The sequence below is a fragment of the Garra rufa genome, chromosome 8 (assembly GCF_049309525.1).
Source record: "Garra rufa chromosome 8, GarRuf1.0, whole genome shotgun sequence".
Taxonomy (NCBI): Eukaryota; Metazoa; Chordata; class Actinopteri; order Cypriniformes; family Cyprinidae; genus Garra; species Garra rufa.
The window spans coordinates 6,385,540-6,407,526 of record NC_133368.1 but is presented as its reverse complement, the minus strand read 5'-3'; the positions used below and the strand labels follow the sequence as shown (position 1 = coordinate 6,407,526).

Below are 21,987 nucleotides of genomic sequence, written 5' to 3'. Positions count from 1 at the left end.
TTTCACAGATACATGAAAATGTATTTAACCAGTTGTTGTGGTGGTGTTTTTCTGTGGTGTTGTTTATCGAAGAGTGTTTACTAGCTCAGTAAAAATCCAAAATGGCGGACAAAGTCAAGAGAAATGTAGATAATAAATATACCTTTAAGCAGTCCTACAAAGCATCAGTGAAATAGCGGTTAGCTAATCTAAAATGGACTATTTCACCTAATATTTTTGTATAGTAGGTTAGCAACATGCTAACACAAAGTCATATGTTAGTCGTTAGTACTTTGTACCACTTTCCAAATCTGTCACTTTTGAGCTTTCATGATAGTTAGGATGCTGCCTTAGAACCCTTATGAAGATTAACTATAGTAAAAGTGTAGTAACCATATTTTTTCTTTGTTTGTTTTTTGGTGTATTGATTACTATTTGTATAATCACAGTTGTACTACAAATACCATGGTTAAACTGGTTAGATTAGCAAAACCATGGTTAATTTGTGGTTACCATGGTTTAATTATAGTAACCATGTTTTTGTTTTTTATTTGTAGTAAAACCATGGTAATTTTCGTAAGGGAAGGTAGACACTGAAGCTACTGGGTCTTGATACACATCATGTTCTGCATACATTTTGGCACTTCTGAATAGAATGGAAACATTATGTGTTTCCACACCACCACGGCGCAAATCCAATGTAATTCACCCAAGGTTTTCGTAATGAACTTGTTAAAGGGATATTCGCCCTGGAGCCCACTGGAGTTATCTGGTTTACTCTTGGGTACAATCAAGTAGTCATTGTTTGGCTGGTTAGTGTGCTCTCATTAACCCTTTTTTTTTTCATTGTGAGCTTCTTAGGATTTTAGAGCACAACAGTGCCTGCCCACTTTTTAGTAGCCTTGGTTAAAGAAGTATGTTTCCCATAGAGAAACGTTCTAAGCCATGAACCAAAACAACCAGCTATGAGTTGAATCATTACAAATTCAAAGACTGTGTGCTTAACTGCTTTAATCTGGCAAAGATCTACAAACCCCAGTACTGTGTGCCATGGCTTTCTGATGTGTAGTGTAGTTTTTACTGGAAATTCAAGTGTTAAAAACAGTTAAAAATAAGTTGAAATAATCTGCATTTATGGCTTTAACAAAAGCATAAACCATCAATTAACAACCTTGCAGCTCACAGCAGGTCTGTCTTTAAAGTTTTATAAGTTACTGTTGAAAATCAGTACCCCTATGGAGAAAATTAATGGTATTTTTACTTCTGGAACCCGACTGTTGCACTCTATTCTATAGCAAATGTTTTACCAAGGTGTACTACTTTTCTTTTGAGTGCTCTTAAAAGCATGAAATGGACCTAAAGGGATAGTTCACTTAAAAATGAAAATTCTGTCATTAATTACTCACCCTCGTGTTGTTTCAAATCGGTAAGTCATTCATTCATCTTCGAAACACAAATTAAGATATTTTGATGAAATCCAAGAGCTTTCTGACAATGCATAGACAGCAACAGAACTACCATATTCAAGGCCCAGAAAGGTAGTAAGGACATCATTAAAATATTCCATGTAACATCAGTGGTTCAACTTTAATGTTATGAAGCTACGAGAATACTTTTTGTGCACAAAGAAAACAAAAATTATGACTTTATTCAACAATTTCAGCGGCACAACATGCCTGCATTATTTTACTCATTTAAACGCAGGTCGAAGAAATTGAACCACATATAGAAATTGTCGAATAAAGTCTTTGTTTCTGTTTTCTTTGCGCACAAAAAGTATTTTCGTAGCTTCATAAAATTACAGTTGAACCACTGATGTTACATGGACTATATTAAAGGAGAAATTTACTTCCAGAGCAAAAATTTAAAGATAATTTACTCACCCCCTTGTCATCCAAGATGTTTGTCTTTCTTTCTTCAGTCGTAAAGAAATTGTTTTTTTTTTGAGGAAAAAAATTCAGGAATGTTCTTCTATGGTGCCCGCGAGTTTGAACTTCCAAAATGCAGTTTAAATGCAGTTTCAAAGGGCTCTAAATGATCCCAGCCGAGGAAAAAGGGTCTTATCTAGCAAAAACGATTGGTTAATTTCTAAAAAAAAAAATGTACAATTTATATACTTTTTAACCTCAAATGCTCGTCTTGTCTACTGTAGCTCTGCATGAATTCGAAAAACTCCTATCTCATTTTCTCCTCTAACTTCAATATCAAGACAAGCATTGAGGTTAAAAAGTATTTTATTTTATTTTTTAATAGAAAATAAGCAATCGTTTCGCAAGATAAGACCCTTCTTTGCATTTAAACTGCATTTTGGAAGTTCAAACTCTCAGGCACCATTGAAGTCCACTATATGGAGAGAAATCCTGAAATGTTTTCCTCAAAAAACATCATTTCTTTACGACTGAAGAAAGAAAGACATGAACATCTTGGATGACAAGGGGGTGAGTACATTATCTGTACATTTTTAGTTCTGGAAGTAAACTTCTTCTTTAATGATGTCCTTACTACCTTTATGAGCCTTGAACATGTCAGTTGCGTCGCTGTCTATGCAGGGTCAGGAAACTCTCGGATTTCATCAAAAAAATCTTAATTTGTGTTTGGGTCTTATGTTTGGAACAACATGAGGGTGAGTAATTATTGACAACATTTAGATTTTTGTGTGAACTATCCCTTGAAGCAGCTTCCTTTGATATCACACTTCAGAATAGTCATTTGAGAAATGGTTTGAGACTCTCCACAATCTCATAGTACCTTCAGCCAATCAGAGTTGTAATGATGTAAATTAGTCACATCATGTTTGCAGCACAGGTGATTGGCTCAACTACTTCTGTGACGATGAGAAAAGATGGCAGATTTGAAATCCGAGAAAGTGTCATTGAGATAGGAATAGGAATGCTAACGGAGATCTCCCTTCAGGTATTATAGACCTCCTCGGGCACAGTGTTGATGACTCACTTCTTGCTCCGATCGAATCAGCAACCTTCCGGTTACCAGCCTTAACTGCTGTGCCACACCACTTCTATATCTGATCAGCCCTTAAATGAGGGAAGTCATCATTGATCTCTTCGTCTCCTTTCTAGCCACAGGCTAAGTCTCTGGAAAGGTGGTTTTATCGTCGTATGCGCTGTTATCAGTTGCAGGGTTACGGGGTGTTCGTTTCATGCTCCTCAGTTTGTCTATTTCCTCCTGATTGGCTGGTTTTCGGTCAGCGTGGATTGGCAGCTTCTGTCAGAGTTGAAAGCACAGATGGTGAGAGGGCAGAGTGTGGACACAGTTAGCAACATGGTGTGAATGCGAGGGCACAGCCAAATAATGAAGCAAATCACTGCCGTCATTACAGCGGGACAGATCCAGCCCGACATCGATCCCTGTTGGGGAAGGATCCTTTAAATTTTTCTATACCAAATATTGAGTTTTGAACGCCGAGGTCTTACTGTGTCAGATAGTGATATCTGCTCCATTTGAAGATAAGTTGAACCCTCCAGGCATATGATGGTTATCTTCACCGTTCTGAATTTCACCATCATCAACATTCAAAGACGCCCACTTCTGTTACTCACGGAGTTCATTGCGTGTCGTGAAGGAGAGGCAAAGATAGAGCGAGGAAGATGTGCCTGATTGAAACCGAGGACATTTCCTCTTTCGTTCACAAGCACTTCCTCTCTGACCCCGTGCTCAACTAGCCTTTTTTTCCAGGTAATGTGCAGCTGTCCTTTCATCATATATATTGAAGCCCTGAAGACATTTCAGTTTTTTTGAGACTGAGAGGAAAAATGTGGCTAATATGCAGGCAGGAGGGCAGCCGTTATGAGGACGGTGGAGAGAGAGGTGGTGGCACGGCGAGCTGTGTATTTAAAATCAGCTCATTGAGACAGATGACACAATTTCACACATATTGCCCTCGGAAAAGCAGCCAGTTTTCCATAATGGCCCCAACCTTCATCTGTCAGGCCCTGCTAAATCTACTGGAATAATTTCCTCATGGATTATATGTCAGTATTTATAATTTATTAAGTTGCCTATATGTGTCAGGGTACAATTCTCGCAGTCCCAATCCTCTGTCTTTTTCGGCTGAAGAGGGACAAGAAGGATGTGAGACAAATGGGGGAGTCTCACCAAAATGAAGTCTCTGCTTCTGAATGTTTTATGCTGACTCTAAATGGCGTGATTGCACATGGTGTGACCAAATCCTGTTGAAATCGCCGGTCTTTAGAGGAAGGAAACAGGAGATGCTCCTAAATCTGCATGCTGAATAAGAAGAGGTTTAGCCTGTCTTTTAAGAGATTGCTCATCTTGCTAATGTAATGCGGACGGTTAATCTGGCTCTTCCTTGGGTTTGAGTCAGGCTTAGTCCTGGAGGGTTGGAGGACTGCTAGACTCCATCCTGTTTTAGGAAACATAATCTGGGATCTGGCTTTTTACCCCCTCCCCAAGACTCCTAGTACTAAATCCCCCAATAAGCAGCCTTTGTGAACAACTCACACTGCCTTTCAAGGCTTGATTACAGGGCACAGCAGGTATTTCAGGGGGAAGGTGACTCTGTGATGAATGTGGAGAGAGAAAGTAACAGGGCCAGTGCTGGTCTAGAATGTGGCATTGAATGAATCACTCATAATAATTCATGTTTCACAATGAACTCTACAGTAATGTGACAAGACCGATATGGGTGTCTGCCTAGGTGAAGTAGGTGTCCTTGTGCCAAGTTGAGAAATTAACTAGGGGTCATGGCAAAAATGGTGTTTTATATTTGGTCACAACTGAAATTAGAATATATTGTTTCATTATATTCTATTGCATCAGTCTAATTATGGGTTTAGTACCTCAGATGCTGTATCTGTAAGGCCCTATGATTTCTGCGATGCAGAAAATGCGGTCGGAATTTACTGTATAACACAGAATTTCATTTAATTTGCCAGTTTTTGGATTAATAAATCAAAAGTAGGTCAGTAAACTTAAATCAAACATGATATGGCTTAGTGTCTGTGAATATTAAGCCACAAAAATACTATTTAAGTATGAGCCTGCATGTTGTGTATGTCTCTGTGTGAATGAATGGCGCAGACGCGCAATTTCGTTTCCTACACACCGGCATTTCCATCCTCTCCCGCCTCAATATATGAGTACATTAACACATAAACAATCTCTAGAACTGCTCTGAGAGTCACTTCATGAGCATTTAACCAAAACTACCGTCACATCATATACAAACAGAAACCTAAAGGTCTTCACAGGAACCCGTTAAAATAAAAGTTTGGTTTCACTTGAAGAAACTGTGACAAAAATACATTGCTTAATGTAATGAAAGTACTACTACTAATAAAAATGATCAAAACAGTAATTTTAAAGGAATATTTACCAAAAATAAATGATTTACCATAATTTATTCACCAGAAAAATGTCACTTTCTGAAAAAAAAAGTAATCATTTAGGTTTAAAAAATAAAATAAAATATTTAGAGATGCATCTGATTAAAATTTTATGAAACCATTAAAATGGAATTCAGAAAATAAATGAAAAACTTAATTTGGTAAAAAATAAAAATGAAATTTGTGACCCTGGACCACAAAACCAGTCATAAGGTTAAATTTGACAAAACTGAGATTTATACATCATATGAAAGCTCAATAAATAAGCTTTCTATTGATGTATGGTTTGTTATGATAGGACAATATTTGGCCGAGATACATCTATTTGAAATCAGAAATCTGAGGATGCAAAAAAATCAAAAAGACTGAGAAAATCACCTTTAAAGTTGTCCAAATTAGGTTCTTAACAATGCATATTACTAATTAAAAATTACATTTTGATATGTTTACAGTAGGAATTTTACAAAAAATCTTCATGGAACATGAACTTTACTTAATTTCTTAATGATTTTTGGCATAAAAGAAAAATCAAAAATTTTGACCCATGCAATGTATTTTTGGCTATTGCTACAAATATACCCCAGCGACTTAAGACTGGTTTAGTGGTCCAGGGTCACATTTGAGAAAAAACTAAAAATGTATTCCATAGGGCCTTTTTAATAAATTGCCATAAAATTGTGTGGGTTTCATGATTTCAGTTAATTAGACATGATTTTTTATTAATAAAATTTAATTTAGCTATTAAAACAGAGTCTAGAAAAAAAATGAATTTGGAAAAATTTTAACATTTTATATATATATACATATTATTTTTTAATTTTTTGGGGGGGATGCATTGTATTCAGTGTCTGTAAGAAGTGACAGTAAAGATAATTAGAATGTTACTAAATGTTACTTTTCTATTTTAAATAAGTACACTTTGTTTTAACTTTTTTATTAAGCTATAATGTTTTTTTTAAGATTCTTAAATTACAGCTCGGGTGTGCCATTTTTTCGTAGAATTCAACGGACTGAAGTCAATTATTCCACTTATACTACGGTTACCACACCTCAACACATCGATCAGATGATATATTTCAAGACATTGGTCCGTTTTTTGTTTTTAAAACGCTATTGTGAGTAGGATTAATTTCTTACGCAGCTCATCCAATACATTCGTTACTAAATAAAAATATAATGCATAATATAGTAAATAGAATACAGTCATTTTAAATTGTAATAATACTTACTAATAATACATAATAAAACTACACAGCACTGCAGTTTATACTATATTTTTAATCAAATAAATGTAACCGTTGCCACATAATGACATTTACAACGTCAGTTATTTAAAATGCATTGCTGTATTGTTATATCTTGAGCAGTACTTACAGCTACTTTTGTGTTTGATATTGTTTTTTTTGTTTTAAAGTGATCACCTTAAATGCTCACAATTAAATATTTTTTACACAATTGTTTATGTACAACAAGCTTTGTGTGTATACTGCCCTATTGACACTGTCACACACTCATGCATATACTGCACTAGCTGTATTGCTGTCCAGTATTATATGATGTGTCATGTAAACCTCCTCGGCTCACTTTCACTCTGCTCTCTTCTTGCCCTTTACCAGATGCCAATGAGGAACCCTGACCCCAGACTGACACCCCGCTACGAGGACATCGAGCGACAGTACGCCTCCCTGCCCAGGTAAGAACGTCCACTCATTAACCTGCATCCTTCGTGACAAAACATGATGGCACAGAGAGCTAAAAAAACAGAAGACGGAAAGGAAAAGAGGGGGAGAGCAGGTAGTCATCTGTCTCTCTCATGCGGAGCTGAATAATCCTCTTTAAAGCGTATAATTAAATCTGGAGTGTCTGCCTTCTGAGGCCCTCCTATCCTGGGAATTCACCTGATCCTCTCCGGGGAGACGGCCATGCGGTCGCAGCTCTGTAACCCGATCACCGAGCGCATTTCTGGAGCCGACTAAAGTTACGGCTGCCTCTTTCTGTCTGTCTTTTTCGCCTCTGTCGTTCCAATCGCTCTCAAACACGTCTTTCCGTGTTTGCCGAGCCTGACCGACCACGACGGCCAGCGCAAACAAACAGGCAAGCGCACAGGCGCGAATGTTGGCTCGTAAAGTTTACAGCCTGTTTGCCCTCTCCGGTCTGTGTAAACAGCGCTGGTGTTGGTGCGAGGGTCACGGCTTATGAGTTTGGCACATGCAAGTGTGGATCTGTCATCACGATTGCAAACGACTATAAACGGATAACTGATAACAAATGAGACACATTAAGAAATCCAAAACTTGCAAGTGATGAACTTTTAAAAAGTGTTGGTGAGGCGTTTTAATAGCACTCATTGAATTGAAATAAAGCGCTAAAACACTTATAAAGTATTTATCACGTTCCCCGCAGCATCATTACAGGGGTGAACTAAGATTCCACTCCTTCAAAATGGCTTATCGCAACAGATTTTAGTATCAACCACCCCGGGGTCTACTTTCAAAGCCATTTCCTTTCTAAATAACGCTCCTCACCTCTGTTAGTCTCTAGATCCATTAGGGTACAACGTGTTTTTTGTGCTGACGCAAAAAGGGGGCCAAATGTGGGCCAAAAGCGCCCGTGGCAGACTCCAGCGTTCATTATTACGCCATTCCGAACTGGAAGAGTTTCAAATCTGCGTCTGGCCCACGCTGAGGTCGCTGGTTATGCAGTCGACTGAAGGTTGGCCTGGTCTCGAAAGCGTGCAGCTCTTCCATGTGTGTCTAATTATAACCATTAGTGCATTGATGCACCCACTTATTACCCGGTGTGCTCAGCTTGGGGTCAGCCAATCAGAAAGGCCCTTCGCCACCTGCCTCCAGATTATTGGATTAACTGGGCAAGTCAAAGTTGTGATTCATTGTGTTAGAGCTTTCATTGGACCGTTTTAGTGATAATTGGGTGATGAATGCACAGATGGTGGCCCGTTTCAATGAACTCTGGTCAAGAGGTACATTTTTGGAGCTGTGCACAAATCAATCACTCGTTCTTCCTCATCCTATCCTTCACTTTAAAGGAGAAGTTCATTTACAGAACAAAAATTTACTCACCCCCTTGTCATTCAAGATGTTCATGTTCTTTCTTCAGCTGTAAAGAGATTGTTTTTTGAGGAAAACATTTCCGGATTTTTCTTCATATAGTGGACTTCTATGGTGCCCCTGAGTTTGAACTTTCAAAATTCAGTTTAAATTCAGCTTCAAACAATCCCAGCCAAGGAAGAAGGGTCTTATCTAGCAAAACGTTTTTTTTTTTGTTGTTGTTGTTGTTGTTGTTGTTGTTTTTTGATTTATTACAATTTATATACTTTTTAACTGCAAACGCTCATCTTGTCTTGCTCTGTTTACAGTTTTTTCCAGTTTAAGACAGTTAGGGTATACCGAAAAACTCCCATCTCATTTTCTCCCTCAACTTCAAAATCACCCTACATCGCTGTTTTACCTTTTTTGTAAAGGGTGTTTTATCTTCTTTTCACACTGGGTTGGTACTTCTGCAGCAATGTAGGATACAGACCTCAACATTTCACAGACAAACTGCAAAAAAAGGCTGAAACCACTGAAACTTGATACCTAGAAAATACAAGTTTTAAGATATTTGGCTCACCAAAGAAGAAAGCCTAAAAACATATTCTTATGTCTTAAAACTTCTGGTTACATGAGCTTAAGCTCTTTTCAATAAAATAAAATGAAAAGTGAAAAGTTCATATTATTTTAGAATACAGTATAGGTCAGGATGTACCGAATATTCTTCAGTTTTGTGCAAAAACTCTGTAATATGGCCAAAAAAATAAATGCACAAAAAAATTATTTTTCGCAGTTTTTTTTTATATATATATAACCAATCATTTCGCTAGATAAGACCCTTCTTCCTTGGCTGGGATTGTTTAGAGCTTTTTGAAGCTGCATTAAAACTGCATTTTGGAAGTTCTTGTGCCACCATAGAAGTCCACTATATGGAGAAAAATCCTGAAATGTTTTCCTCAAAAAACATAATTTCTTTACGACTGAAGAAAGAAAGACATGAACATCTTGGATGACAAGGGGGTGAGTACATTATCTGTACATTTTTGTTCTGGAAGTGAACTTCTCCTTTAAGACTCATTCCTTTCTTAAGAAACCAGGAAACACCGACCTAATCCCACACTCTTTGGCTTTTCTGCTAGTGGGCCTTCCCAGACCTCTTCAAACCAGTCACAATGGTCTCATTGTTTATTCTGCCTCATCGAGAACGTTCATGTTAGAAGACCTCTTAATGTGTCTTTGCAGCTTAAATGAGTGTAAAATCGGCTGTTGTCGAACCTTAGGAGAGCTTAAAAGACTCTGTTGAAGCAGTTTGTACAAATGTCAGTAAATTGTTCCCGTATCTTTTAGATTTGCCAGCGAGCTGTCAGTTTCAACACCGCAAATGCCAGAAAAGAGCTCGTGATGAGGGAAGAAGGTTACATTTGATGAGAGCTCTGAAAATAATGCCATATTTTCATTGTTCTGCCTGTTCAATGTTGCCCTGGCAACCAACACCCACCATCTGCGCTAGGCTGGACCTCCTCACCCTGTCCTCTGATTTCTCACTTTTTTTTCCCTCCTTTTTCTTTCCTTCTCTGGTTTCCACTCCTTCAGAAATTCGTGAAATCTGCGCCCTCCTGTGAGGCGCGTCAGGTTTGTAAATTGTCGCTGGCGTCAAAAAGACATGATGGCTGATTGCTGTTCGGAGTCTCCCGCAGGTGAGCTCATAGGTGTCCGACAAGCTGCGAACTGCGAGCTTCTGCCCGGTCCGATAGCAGGACAGGCACGCAAGCGTGACTTCTACAGAGCAAACCTCATTTAGCACCGTTCAGCCCCGGCGTCCATTACCACACCGGGCAGGTAGCAGATGGAGAATATTAGGCTAATGATTAAATGAAGCAGGCGGAAATTTTTTGATGGTTTCACTTGCTGTGGCAAATGTGGTCAATCATTACTCATTCAACGCTTTCAGAATTCACTTCGAGGTTTTGGAATAGCTGGGCATTTGGCACCATTTCAAGAAGGCATTATTCGGGCATTCTCAGCATGAGATGCAGGATCTGCAAAAAAAAAAAAGGAAAAAATCCACAGATCTATTTCAGACTTCACGAGAATGAGACCACTTAACCGCCTGACTCATCTTTGAAGACGTGTAGCACCCATCACATACCTTTCATACAGTTCTCACACATACACGCGGACGCCTATTCATTTCACACTCTCAAGGCTGAGTGTTGTGAAAGAGTAAGTTCAGTTGCTCATTTTCACTTCTCTTTTGTCAAAGCCATCTGCGATGCGAAGCTTCAGTTACTGCCGATATTAAAGCAGTCGATTTAAGGACGAAATTCAATTAGATGTGGCAAAATAATCAGAGTTTCAAGACTAATATCGCTCCTAATTTGTGTAATTACATTTTAGGGCATACAATAACATTTCTGAGGGATAGACACCATCAAGTTTGTTATGAGAGCTGAATGTTTTGTTCAGTTTCTCCGCTCCCAATATGAGGCTGGAATGCTAACCAAATAATCCAACCTGGATTTGTCGTCTCGGTGGGATCCTACCCGGTGTTATATGACGGCCAGGGGTCAGCAGGCCGTGTGTTTGTGTACGTGTCCGTGTGTGTGTGAGGGTAAGGTGCACGATTCCCGAGGGCAGCTGAATAAACAGCCCTGTCTTCAGATGGTCCACCGTGTTACTACTTCAGCCAGGTGCACTATGGGAGCTCTGATGTAATCTCCAAAATATGGTGCTTATTTCAGGGCAAATCCTGTCTAGGAGAGCTAGGATACTTCTGGTTTGAATGTCAAAAAGTGATTGTCAGCTACAAACTCCTCAAGCGCAAAGCTTTGCTGACAGCAGAACATGACGGCCCTCAGTGACAACACCATGAATGAGATAACAGACGTTCACCAGACAACATTCACTGGAGTTGATGTTCCAGGATGAAGGTTTGAGAAGCGAACAGCTGGCACCTTCTGTTTTTTTTTTTTCTTTTCTTTTTCCTCTTCTCTCTTTGGTGATGGACGACCGAAGCGTTTATCTTTCATTATTTCTCACTTTACCTATATTGCTCTTTTGTTTTGGTTTCTCTATCATTAAAGAGTCATTGAGTTGGTAATGAAATCTCATTTTAAGAGTGAAACTTTGTTACCCTGAGTTTCATAAGTGCTTAACCGGTTTAGGAAGCCCAAATGAAGACAGTAGTCTCTTACTCGCTTTGGAATTTGGCTGATATGAAGAGCCTGAGAAAGTGAAGTTGTCTCTGTGTCTAACACGCTGGCTTATGGCTGTCATCACCGTTTGGAAGTAATGGTAAAACAGCCCGGAATATCATTTTGTCTGCATCTGCTCACTGCATGATGGAGAACTAGAGGCAGATTTTTAATATACCTTTCATTGTTCATTCGGTAAAAGAGGATCATTTTGTTTTTTAGCTATTTGCGTTGCTGGAGTTTCTCAGGGGACTAATTTAGGTTGCACTGTTTATCCATGTGGCTAACAAAAGGGAATCATGCCATAGTCATTTATACTGTAATCGTTTTGAATGACTTTGTGGAGCTCAAAATGTTTGTAGGTACTGTATGTGGTAGCTTGTCTAATGGCTGGTGTTTTTTCTGTGGAGCTTGGTCAGATAGATGGCATATTTTTAACATATGTGACCCTGGACCACAAAACCACTCATAAGCTCAGTTTTTTTTAAATTGAGATTTATACATCTTCTGAAACTTGAATAAATAAGCTTTCCATTGATAGGATTGGACAATATTTGGGGGAGATACAACTATTGGAGAATCTGGAATCTGAGGGTACAGAAAGAATCGCCTTTAAAGTTGTCCAAAAGTAGTTCTTAGCAATGCATGTTACTCAAAAGTCAAAAATTAAGTGTTGATATATATTTACGGTAGGAAATTTACAAAATATAAGAAAAATCGAAAATGTTGACCCATGCAATGTATTGTTGGCCATTGCTACAAATAATACTCATGCTACTTAAGACTGGTTTTGTGGTCCAGGGTCACATATTTTGCATTTTGTTTTTTCCCACTGGATTTGGAATCGATTATTATTATTGATTTAATTATGTTTATCTGTCAACTGACCAATCTATGCAACACAATACATCCCATTGAACAGTCTGTACTTCTATCCCTCACAGCCTCATTTTCATTCAAATGATTAAATATGCCATCTACCCTGACTAAGGGCCATGGGCGCTCAAAACAGCTGCTCCCAGCTGTTGAGCCCGCAAAACCATTTAAATAACTGCACATCAGGAATGTCTTGTAATTCCCAACCAAGGCCCAAGGGCAGTTGCACAGAGTCTTTAAACCAGGAGGGAAATGTGTCCCAGCGGGCCACATACCACTATAGCACATTTAGTTTGAAAAATCAGGATTTCACGGACTGAATACTAAATTCGTTGCCATGAGATACTTAGACAAGAACAGGCCTAATGTTTCTAAAGTTCTTATCTTGATCAATGATCCTCTAACTGCATGCCTGTTCTAAATAACATGCTGCCACTTCCTGGTTTCCCAGCTTTTCTCTTCTTTAAGGGAGGGCACGAAGGGGTCAAAAGTGATAAGAAGGGGTCAGTACAATAATGTAGACAGATTACAGGAATGCAGTTCACTTTGGTGCCCTAGTTTTTAGATAATAAAATGGTTTTTTTTTAAATGGAGTGTCTATTTACAATAAGTGCAAATAGCCCATTTTGTTGGCCGAGGCTATTTACACTAGCTCCGTTCATCACCATGTGGTAGGGTTGGACAACAAATTTCAAAAGACCCCCGTTAAACGGCACTTCCAGTGGCATATGTAGTAAAGCTCATAGCAAGTATTTTTTTTGATGCAAACGACCCGAGTTCGAATCCACCTTTTGAGGAACTCGTTCTTCTCACATATCACATATCAAAGGAAAGGCCTTTTTTCAATAAGAATTAAGGTAAAAACATGCCTCATGGGTGTTTCATTCAACACTATCTCACAACCAATTTGTACATATTTTACAAGGTGGCTAATTTGTATGAATTCGTACAACCACACTCGTACGATTTTGTACAATTTGACTAGACCCCAGTGATGGGTAGGTTTATGGGTGGGGTTAGTGGTAGGTTATTCGTACAAATTCATACAAATTGGGGAACTCGTAAAATATGTATGATTTAGCAAAAAAAATTGTATGAATTAGCCACCTTGTAATAACAAAAAAGAAATACAAATTGCCATGAGATCGGGTTGGTTTATCAGTTAGGACTTGACCTTCTTGATTGTTAAACTAGTCAATTAAAAAAAAAAGGTCAAATAAACTAATTTACATTTTGAACACAACCCTTATTTAGATTTTATTTATTTTATTTTGTTGTTGTTTAATGCTCAATTCTATTTAAAATATAAATAAATAAATAACAAATCCTGGTTTTACATTATTTATGTTTGTGTTTTATATTTTGAGGGAAAAATGGATTGAAACAAACATATAGAAAAGGAACAGAAAATAAAACACCTCATATAAAATTTAGGTTTTGTCCGCCTTAGGTTAACAATCAATATTTTCTGAAGGTTAAGTACCACCTTTCATTGACCTTTTTTTTGTTGTTGTTGTTCAATTGTTTCAGGCCTCATTTTGTAATGTTCATGGAAAGTGCCAGTAATTATTTCCAGTCCTGTTCCTTCCTCTGGTTTCCCCAGCTGTTGATCATATTCACAGAGGAACATTCTTCACCCCCTAGGCCTCTTGTGTCCTACCATCCCTGTAGACATCCCTCAGAATTGTTGGACAACAACAAGAACAGATTAAACCAGAACAGAAGTATAAGTGCTTTGTATTTTGTATTAGCCTGCTGTAGGACTATAGGTTTGAGGACAGGAAAGATTAATTGTTAATGTTCTGGGCTTGAGGTGAGGTCTTGAATAAGCTAGCAGAACCAGGTGCAGGCAGCCACCATAAAGCTGATAATCTCCAACAGTAATGATGATTTTGGCCTTCACTTTGCAAACACACTGTACACAAACTGCTTATCTGGGACTGTCGAGGCTGTGACGTCACAGCCAATGATATAGCAAATGAATGACTGAGAGGGTCAGTAGGGAGTGTGTGCATCCAGACGCCCGGTTGTCCCACTGGATGGGTCGTCACAGCTTTAGAGAGATTAAGAGGATGCTGATGATTTTTGGAATGCCTGTTTTCTTGCCCTCCAGGTCTTCAGGAAACCCTCCCTTAAGGGGAAAGACCAACGAGAAAGCACTTTCCGTTGAGGGCCTTCAGGCTGATGTTTTCCTCATTCAGCTGGAGTAATACAATATGTGTGAAACACATCTTGCACTAAAGTAGCTAATTGATACTGCCATCAGACGGGAAGCTTGTTCACAGACACGTCGTACACGTAAATAAGTTAATGGAGATGGTCTGGAAAGTCAAACACAACGATCCAGGCTCCTTAAGACATGTGGCATGCCGGGGCTGTCATTGATACTAGCCTGAGCTATGACCGGAATGGGAAGGAGGGGAAGGAAGACAGCTGATTCGGCAGTCTGGCGAAAGCGAATGATCGTACTGCGTTCTGTCTGGTTTTGTCTTCGCTCTCGTTCTCATTGGCCTCTTTCAGCTGAGGTGTAATATAACTGCCAGCTAAAGCCTCTGGAACTGTACATTCAGGGCACAGCAGTGCAAGAGCTGGAAAAATGTGAATTGTGCTATGAAAGGTGATCCATGGCGAATTAGTGTGCGGTGTCTCACCTTACTGCGGAGATTATACTCTAATCAGCCAGCGTGAGGAAACCAGAGATGGCCAACTGTCTACCGTCTCCAGGGACCCTGACCGCATGTCGGTCCCTGTCCCAGACTTTGTATGTGCTTGAGACGTGTTAAAATGTTTATGTTGCAGGCCCTTGGTATGTCACGCTTGCCTCAGCACATGTAACACAGTATCGTGATACCAGGACTCACTCTCGCCCTCCCTTCCTCTCACTCTGCACAAAATGCCACTGGTTGGATTAGGGGTTACTGTATTCTGTTATCTGTTGGCCCTCAGGCTTCTGATCCCTACAGCATTTTAGTGTACAACCTGCAGACTCAACTCTTTAAGCTTCTCTAGTGAACTGACTTGTGGTCTACTGTCTACATACAGTGGAGATCAAAATTAGAGTATAAATGCTTGGTTTTTATATCTGAAATTTCGAAGCAAAATTTGAAGCAGTATTAGCTGTAGGCATGCCTCTGCTCTACTAACATATTTGACAAAATAACCACGCCATTTGTTTGCAAGTGATCTAAAAGAACAGTAACCACTATAGCACAAAAGAAGATTACAACTAAAAGTTTGGAGGGTTACAGCTGTCAGAAATTAGTAGGAAGTGAAGAGGCCCTTACTTTGAATGACTTCAGCACATCTGTGGCCACAGGACATCACTAGTTTCTCACACTGTGAACTTGGTCCACTCTTCTTTCACTCTTTTCAATACTTTGGTAATTGTAGTGAGCCATAATTTTGTCGCCAAGAATTTTCCAGAGATTTTCAGTTGGGTTTAGACCAGAACTCTGGGCCGGCATTTCATTATTCGAAAGTTTTCAGCTTCAAGGAACTGCTTTACTTCTTTTAGAAGTGTGACGGGGACATTGTCTTGCATGAAAATTGCAGGCTGATTGGGAAGGTTGTTGTTTCTGATAAACATTTGCATTCACCCTGCCATGTATCTGCATAAGAGGCCCAACTCCTGCTGAAGAGAACATCCCTCAAACCATGACACGTCCTACTCCTCCTTTCACTGACTTCTTGACACACTTGGACTTTAGTCTGTCCTCAGTTTGATGCCGAACAAAATGTTTTTAATAAGACCCAAACAAATTAAACTTGCTCTCATCACTGAAGTGAACTTAGAACCAGTTCTTCTCTCTCCACACAACATGATGAGCTTAGCCTTTTGATTCTTTCTGCTGATGAGAGACTTGGTCACTGAAGAGTGTGCTTTCAGTCCGACTTCTCTTAAACATGCAGAGATAGATCCTTACCCTGTTCAGCGCTGAACAGGCAAGCAATTCCAGCTGCAGTGCTGAACCTATTCCCTATTGAGAGTCTCCGCATTATCCCGTCTTCTCGTGCATTAGTCTTATATAGACAACTAGCCTTTTTGGGGAACTTGAATGAATTAGTGTCACTGTAAACCTGCAATACTCAAGAAATCAAAGTTTTTAAAAGGCCAGCTTCTCTTGGAGTGGCTGAAAGGGTCTTCCCTTTAGCCTTCATCTGGACAACCTCCTGTCACAGGGTTTCAATGACCTTAGAGAGGCTGCCATCTTGCAATCTCAGTGAAAATTGGAGGAATGCTGCCAGTGAAATAGGGTTTGTCAGATAATTAAGTAAATTAGCACCAGGTGCCAAATTAACATCAGATATTTTTATCTGTAAGTGTTCTCTAATTTTGAGTCATTTTTCAAATATCTCAAGTTTTTATACTGTGCTTCAGAAAACTCCCCTTCTACTCCTGTTAGGATAACTTCAAATAGGACAGTGACCTTGAAATTTAGGGAATTATAGGTTGTTTTCTAATTTTGATCTCAACTGTATATATCATCTGAAAAAAACCTTTCAGATCCTAACTGTATTTCCTTTATCTTTCCTGTCTTGCAGAAGAGCACCAGTCGAACCCAATGAGTATCCCGTACAGCCGTGGGCTGGACACAGGGACCCCACTCACTACCCAAACCCACAGTCCGGCTATCACCCCAACTACCCGCCCAGAGATAACTACCCTCGCCCTGTGGACCCTCGGCAGAACGATTCAGGGTTCTATCACCCTCCTCCACAACAGAGAGGCCCGCTTCGTCAGGACGTGCCCCCTTCTCCCACCATACCCCTCCGAGGGCCTCGCTTCGACACCATGAACCGCGGCGGCTACCGCAACAGCAGCCCAGAGCGCTACGCGTACGGAGAGGCACGGCACTCAGACCCAAGACAGAAGAGTCCGATGACAGCAGCTGTTTAACCTCAACATGTGTACGATGTTTCTAGAGCAAGCACCACTGTGCCTACAGTTATGGACAGGTGTTTTCATGTTTGTTTGTTTTTACTAACAATTTGCTCTATACTATCCCATCTTGATAGCCAAAGCTACATCTTGGAGTCGTGACAATGATCCATATGTAACTCAGTCCCACTCTCCATATGTTTGTGTGTCTGCAAGATTAATGTTGGCCCTCAGATTCAGATATAAATACATTCCAGCACCACTTTTATTAGCACATTATTGTACAATCTTCGTTTGAAACTGTGGTATCTGTGTACTAATGTGTGTCTGCTTGTGCTTCCGTGAAATATTTTAGAGCACTCCATATACTCTTTGAATTTAACTTTTCTATAATGGAACGACAAAGTACAACAAAGCGCTCATGATAACTGTCCTGTATGTGAAGTCATATCAACAGAAGAAGATGAAGAAAAAGAGGTTGTTTTTCAGGAAGAGGAAAGGAGAGTCCGAAGAACCTCTGACACAGAGGAAGGATGAGAACTGCTTGCCTTCCTGGGCTTAACAGTGTTCCCACCTGAATCCACACCTGTGAACGAGCTGCCTTTCATTTGTTTTAAGATTCTGTTCTTTTTCATAGTATTTCATTTATGTTTAATGATTTCACATGTATTTTGGTACAAAAGACTTTCTCTGCATTCAGAGTTCAGGTAACATGATAAATAAAAGTATTATTGATTGTAGTATGTGATAATCATGTGAAACACGTATGTAACTTTTTACAAAACAGAATGATCTGTGCACCTAGTATCACTGCATACATTAATGCTATGTACAAAATGTCTTTTATATAACACCTTTTCAATAAATATGCATTTGAAACCATCACTATTTGTTATTTTAAAACTTTGAAACTTCCCTTTAGCTGCATATCCGTGGAGGAGAATCACTGCGCTAGATGAACGGCCCTCCAGTACAATTCAGTTTCATCTCCCAGCTCTCTGATAAAAACTCTACCTGCGTGTGTGATAATAGATGGCTGCAAATTAACACCACAGTAATTATCAATTAAGATGAAGAGGTGATATGCATCTGTGATTATGGTCCAATTTTTAAATTTGAGATGAAATTCGGGCTATTGGAGAATGAAGAGTTTCATGTGATAATTACAAAGGCCGCACACCACATTATCTGTTCAGGATTAATTAGAGCTCTGTGCAGAAGAGGAATGCTGGGGGTGAAAGAGGACATTAGTGTATGTAAAGGCATTTGTCGAAAGGTGTGTCATTTCAGACCACTAGCGGCGCCAAATGACTGTATAAAGTTCTGTTTAAAGCAGATTTCAAACTCAAGCCATAGAGTGTTTTCACGACACACCATTGGCCATATTGGCAGCACTGAACATAAACAATACCATGGAACGGAACGAAACTCGCAAATTAAGCTGATTATTGCTGCTGAAAATGGTTGATTATTGTTATGTTTTGGGCTGTACTGATTGGTCGGGCCGAGAAAAACAATTGAAGTACTGCCAAAAGTTATAGCAAATCAAGAAGAAGAGTGCAAAAAATTCTCTGAGGAACAAAAGGCATTTTTGGTTGGCCAAACTGAACCAGGATTTCCAGAGCAAGAATCTTGACGACGTGTGTTGGTTCTTATTTCCAGTGAAATATTAGGCTAATATCTTACTTAATAGTGCTTGTATGTATCTTTACCACCTATTAACTTTAGTTTGTCAAAAATGCACCCTTTCCTGCTTACTAAGTCCTTTTTTATATGATTTAGCAGCTTCCGCATATTTTTTCAGGTGTTTAGACAGCATAAATTAGCAAAACAACTTATTCAGTAGGTACATTAACCGTGCAATCCATGCTGTTGTTTACATTCGAGTATCTCCAATATGTTGGCGAATCTAGGTAACTAACCAAATCGTAAAATATAGCAATAAATTCTCAGACCAGAGTATTTTTACTTTTCAGGTAAATTAACAAACAGATGATTTATATGTATTTCAATGAAAACTGGACCCCTTTAGTTTAAAAAAAAAGATAATGACGTGGTAGAAATCTGACATAAAATGAAATAAACATTATGTCATTGTCTATTCATCCTCTTGTCATTTAAACAAACTCGTAAGATTCATAAGACTCCTGTGGAACACAAAAAAGTGTTATCACAATGTCTAAGTTGTTTGTTTTCAGCAAAAGTAATAAAATACAATATATTCCGTTTTCATGACTTTACAAAAAAAGGGAGAAAAAACAGAGTGAAGACGTACCTGTGCAGCTGTATTAGAATCCCCATTGCAGCAGTGTTTGTTTCCCCCCAGGGTGATAGAAGTATAGTGTTATAACTTGCATTAAGTAATAAAAATGAAAATATAAAAAAAGAAGCAGAAAATGTCAGACAAACTCCATATTCCTTAAACATACAAGTTTGTTTTTATTGGCAGTGTTCTCCAAAACCATACTGTAGGCTAGTCCTTGATTTCCTGAAGAAAACTAATAAAAATGGCCATATGTTTTTATTTATTTCGTTGTTCAAGTTTTTTTTTTTTTTTAAATGCTTATTAATGCGTAAATGCGTAATCAAAAGGTCGATTTTCGCACACTCCTCCTCAGCGTTGCCAAGTCTTACTAATACCGGCGGAAAATGTAAAGCTGCGATTTTCTAGGCCGATAAGATTAGGAACTACACTCCCATTCCGGCGTAATAGTCAAGGAAGTTTGCTGCCGTAACATGGACGCAGCAGGTGGAGTAATATCACGCAGCGCCTGAAATTAGTTCCCAGGTTAGAATTTGCACATGTGCTGCGTGATATTACTGCGCCTGCTTCGGCCATGTTACGGCAGCAAACTTCCTTGACTATTACGCCGGAATGGAAGTGTAGTTCCTAATCTTATCGGCCTAGAAAATCGCAGCTTTACATTTTCGGCTGGTATTAGTACACGATATAACTACAGAAGAGTCAAGTTTTAAATAGGACAAATATCGAAACTGTCATTTTTGAATGCGATGCTATTGGTCTAATAGGATTCAGTGATCTATGCTAAGCTAAGTGATATCCCCAGAACAGGAGAACGGCTGAATGGATTTCAAAACGGTAAAACTCAACTTATTAACTCGGGGGGGAGTTGGAGAATGAGCCTATTTCCAAAAAAAGTGGAGTGTTCCTTTAACACTGTTGCCGCGTGTTGCCACCCGTTGAAACTACCCCAATAACTTTATATTTATTCCCTGCAATGCAAACTGTACCTAGGGAACCCCTCGAAAAACGTGTATTTTACCCCCCAATGCAATTATTACTGGGGGACCCCTCAAAATGCCATTGGGCTAGTTTTGAGTAGCAAATTGGGCGGGTTTTGTTGTGAAAACCTGGCAACCCTGCTCCTCCTGCATCATCAAACATGGAGGAGAAAAAACTAATTCTGTTAATTTTAAATTAAATATTAAATGAAGTCGAGTTCCACAAGGAAAACATAAAAACATTCACTCCTGTCTCCTGAGAAGGATCGTGGAGTTTGTTAAAATTCGAGGTATGTTGTATTGTCTGAGTGCGAACAGCTGATTGGCTGTACGTCGTGATTGATTGTGTTGCGTCACTTTGTATTTTCACCATCAACTTTTTGTGCGCTTTTTACTAGCTTTGTATTACAAGTTAATGATATTGTTTTCTTTGATTCATCTGTTTTTATGCCCACGAATTGCCCTGTTTTTAGGAAGATCATTTCGCTTCTACTTATCCGTACGAGGTTTGTATGTAGTTTGCTAGTTCTCTTGTATGTGGATGGCTCATTACTCCAAGTAGGGCTCGCTGCAGCCTGCGGTGGACATCCAACCCCGCCCACATCCATGTGTGACGTCAGACACCACGCCCCCGTCAATGCGTCATCGTGTGACTCCCCTCTCCATCGGTAGTTTTAAAGCGGTGCATTTCAAAAAAATTCACGAAATTTAGCCATGTAAAGTAGCTCTTTCTAAATTCATGGACATTGATAACACCTGCAGTTTCTGTAACACACATGAGGAAGACTTGTGTCATTTGTTTTATAATATAAAACCTTTCTATTTCTGCAAAGAAATGTTAATTATATGCTTTCTTTAAAAGATGTTATCTGTACTATTCTTACTCATAAAAGTAAAATGATTGAGTATGTTGTTAACTTTTACATTTTACAAAAGTCTTTAAAACAAATGAATACATTTGTTGTCACATTTCACGGAGAACTTTTTTTCTGGTTATGCTCCCACAATATAATTTTTGTATATGTAAGGGAAAAGGAAGAACATTTGAACTATTGTTTAGTTGTTTCTAGGTTTTAATTTATTTTTTGTTTATTTATTTACTTTTTATTTATACGTTTATTTATTATTATTTTTCTCTCTATGGTATTAGTTTATTTTTATTTATTTTTTATTATTTTTCCCCCTCTTATTACATATTGTATTACTGTATACAGATTAAGCTTGTATTTTGTGTATCTGGATTTCTATTTCAATATTTTTGTAATGTCCAATTATTCTTTAATAAAATAATTTAAAAAAAAGAATCCCGATGTTGTACGCATGTGCAAGAATGGCGGAAGTATGTTGTATCGGGGATGTAAACAAAACAGTTTGTATTAAATAATACAAATTAAACCTAGGTC

General features: G+C 38.8%; 1 protein-coding gene across 2 annotated transcripts in view; it reads left to right on the top strand.

Moving 5' to 3' along the window:
- Positions 1 to 18,223, top strand: part of pard3bb (par-3 family cell polarity regulator beta b) — a 456,057-nt gene extending 437,834 nt beyond the window's left edge. For both annotated transcript variants that reach the window (XM_073845438.1, XM_073845437.1), the window contains exons 22-23: positions 6,959 to 7,035; positions 17,005 to 18,223. In XM_073845438.1, the coding sequence (XP_073701539.1) occupies positions 6,959 to 7,035; positions 17,005 to 17,359 (432 nt within the window). In that variant the 3' untranslated portion in view covers positions 17,360 to 18,223. The remainder of the gene's footprint in view (positions 1 to 6,958; positions 7,036 to 17,004) is intronic.
- The last annotated feature ends 3,764 nt before the right edge of the window (positions 18,224 to 21,987 follow it).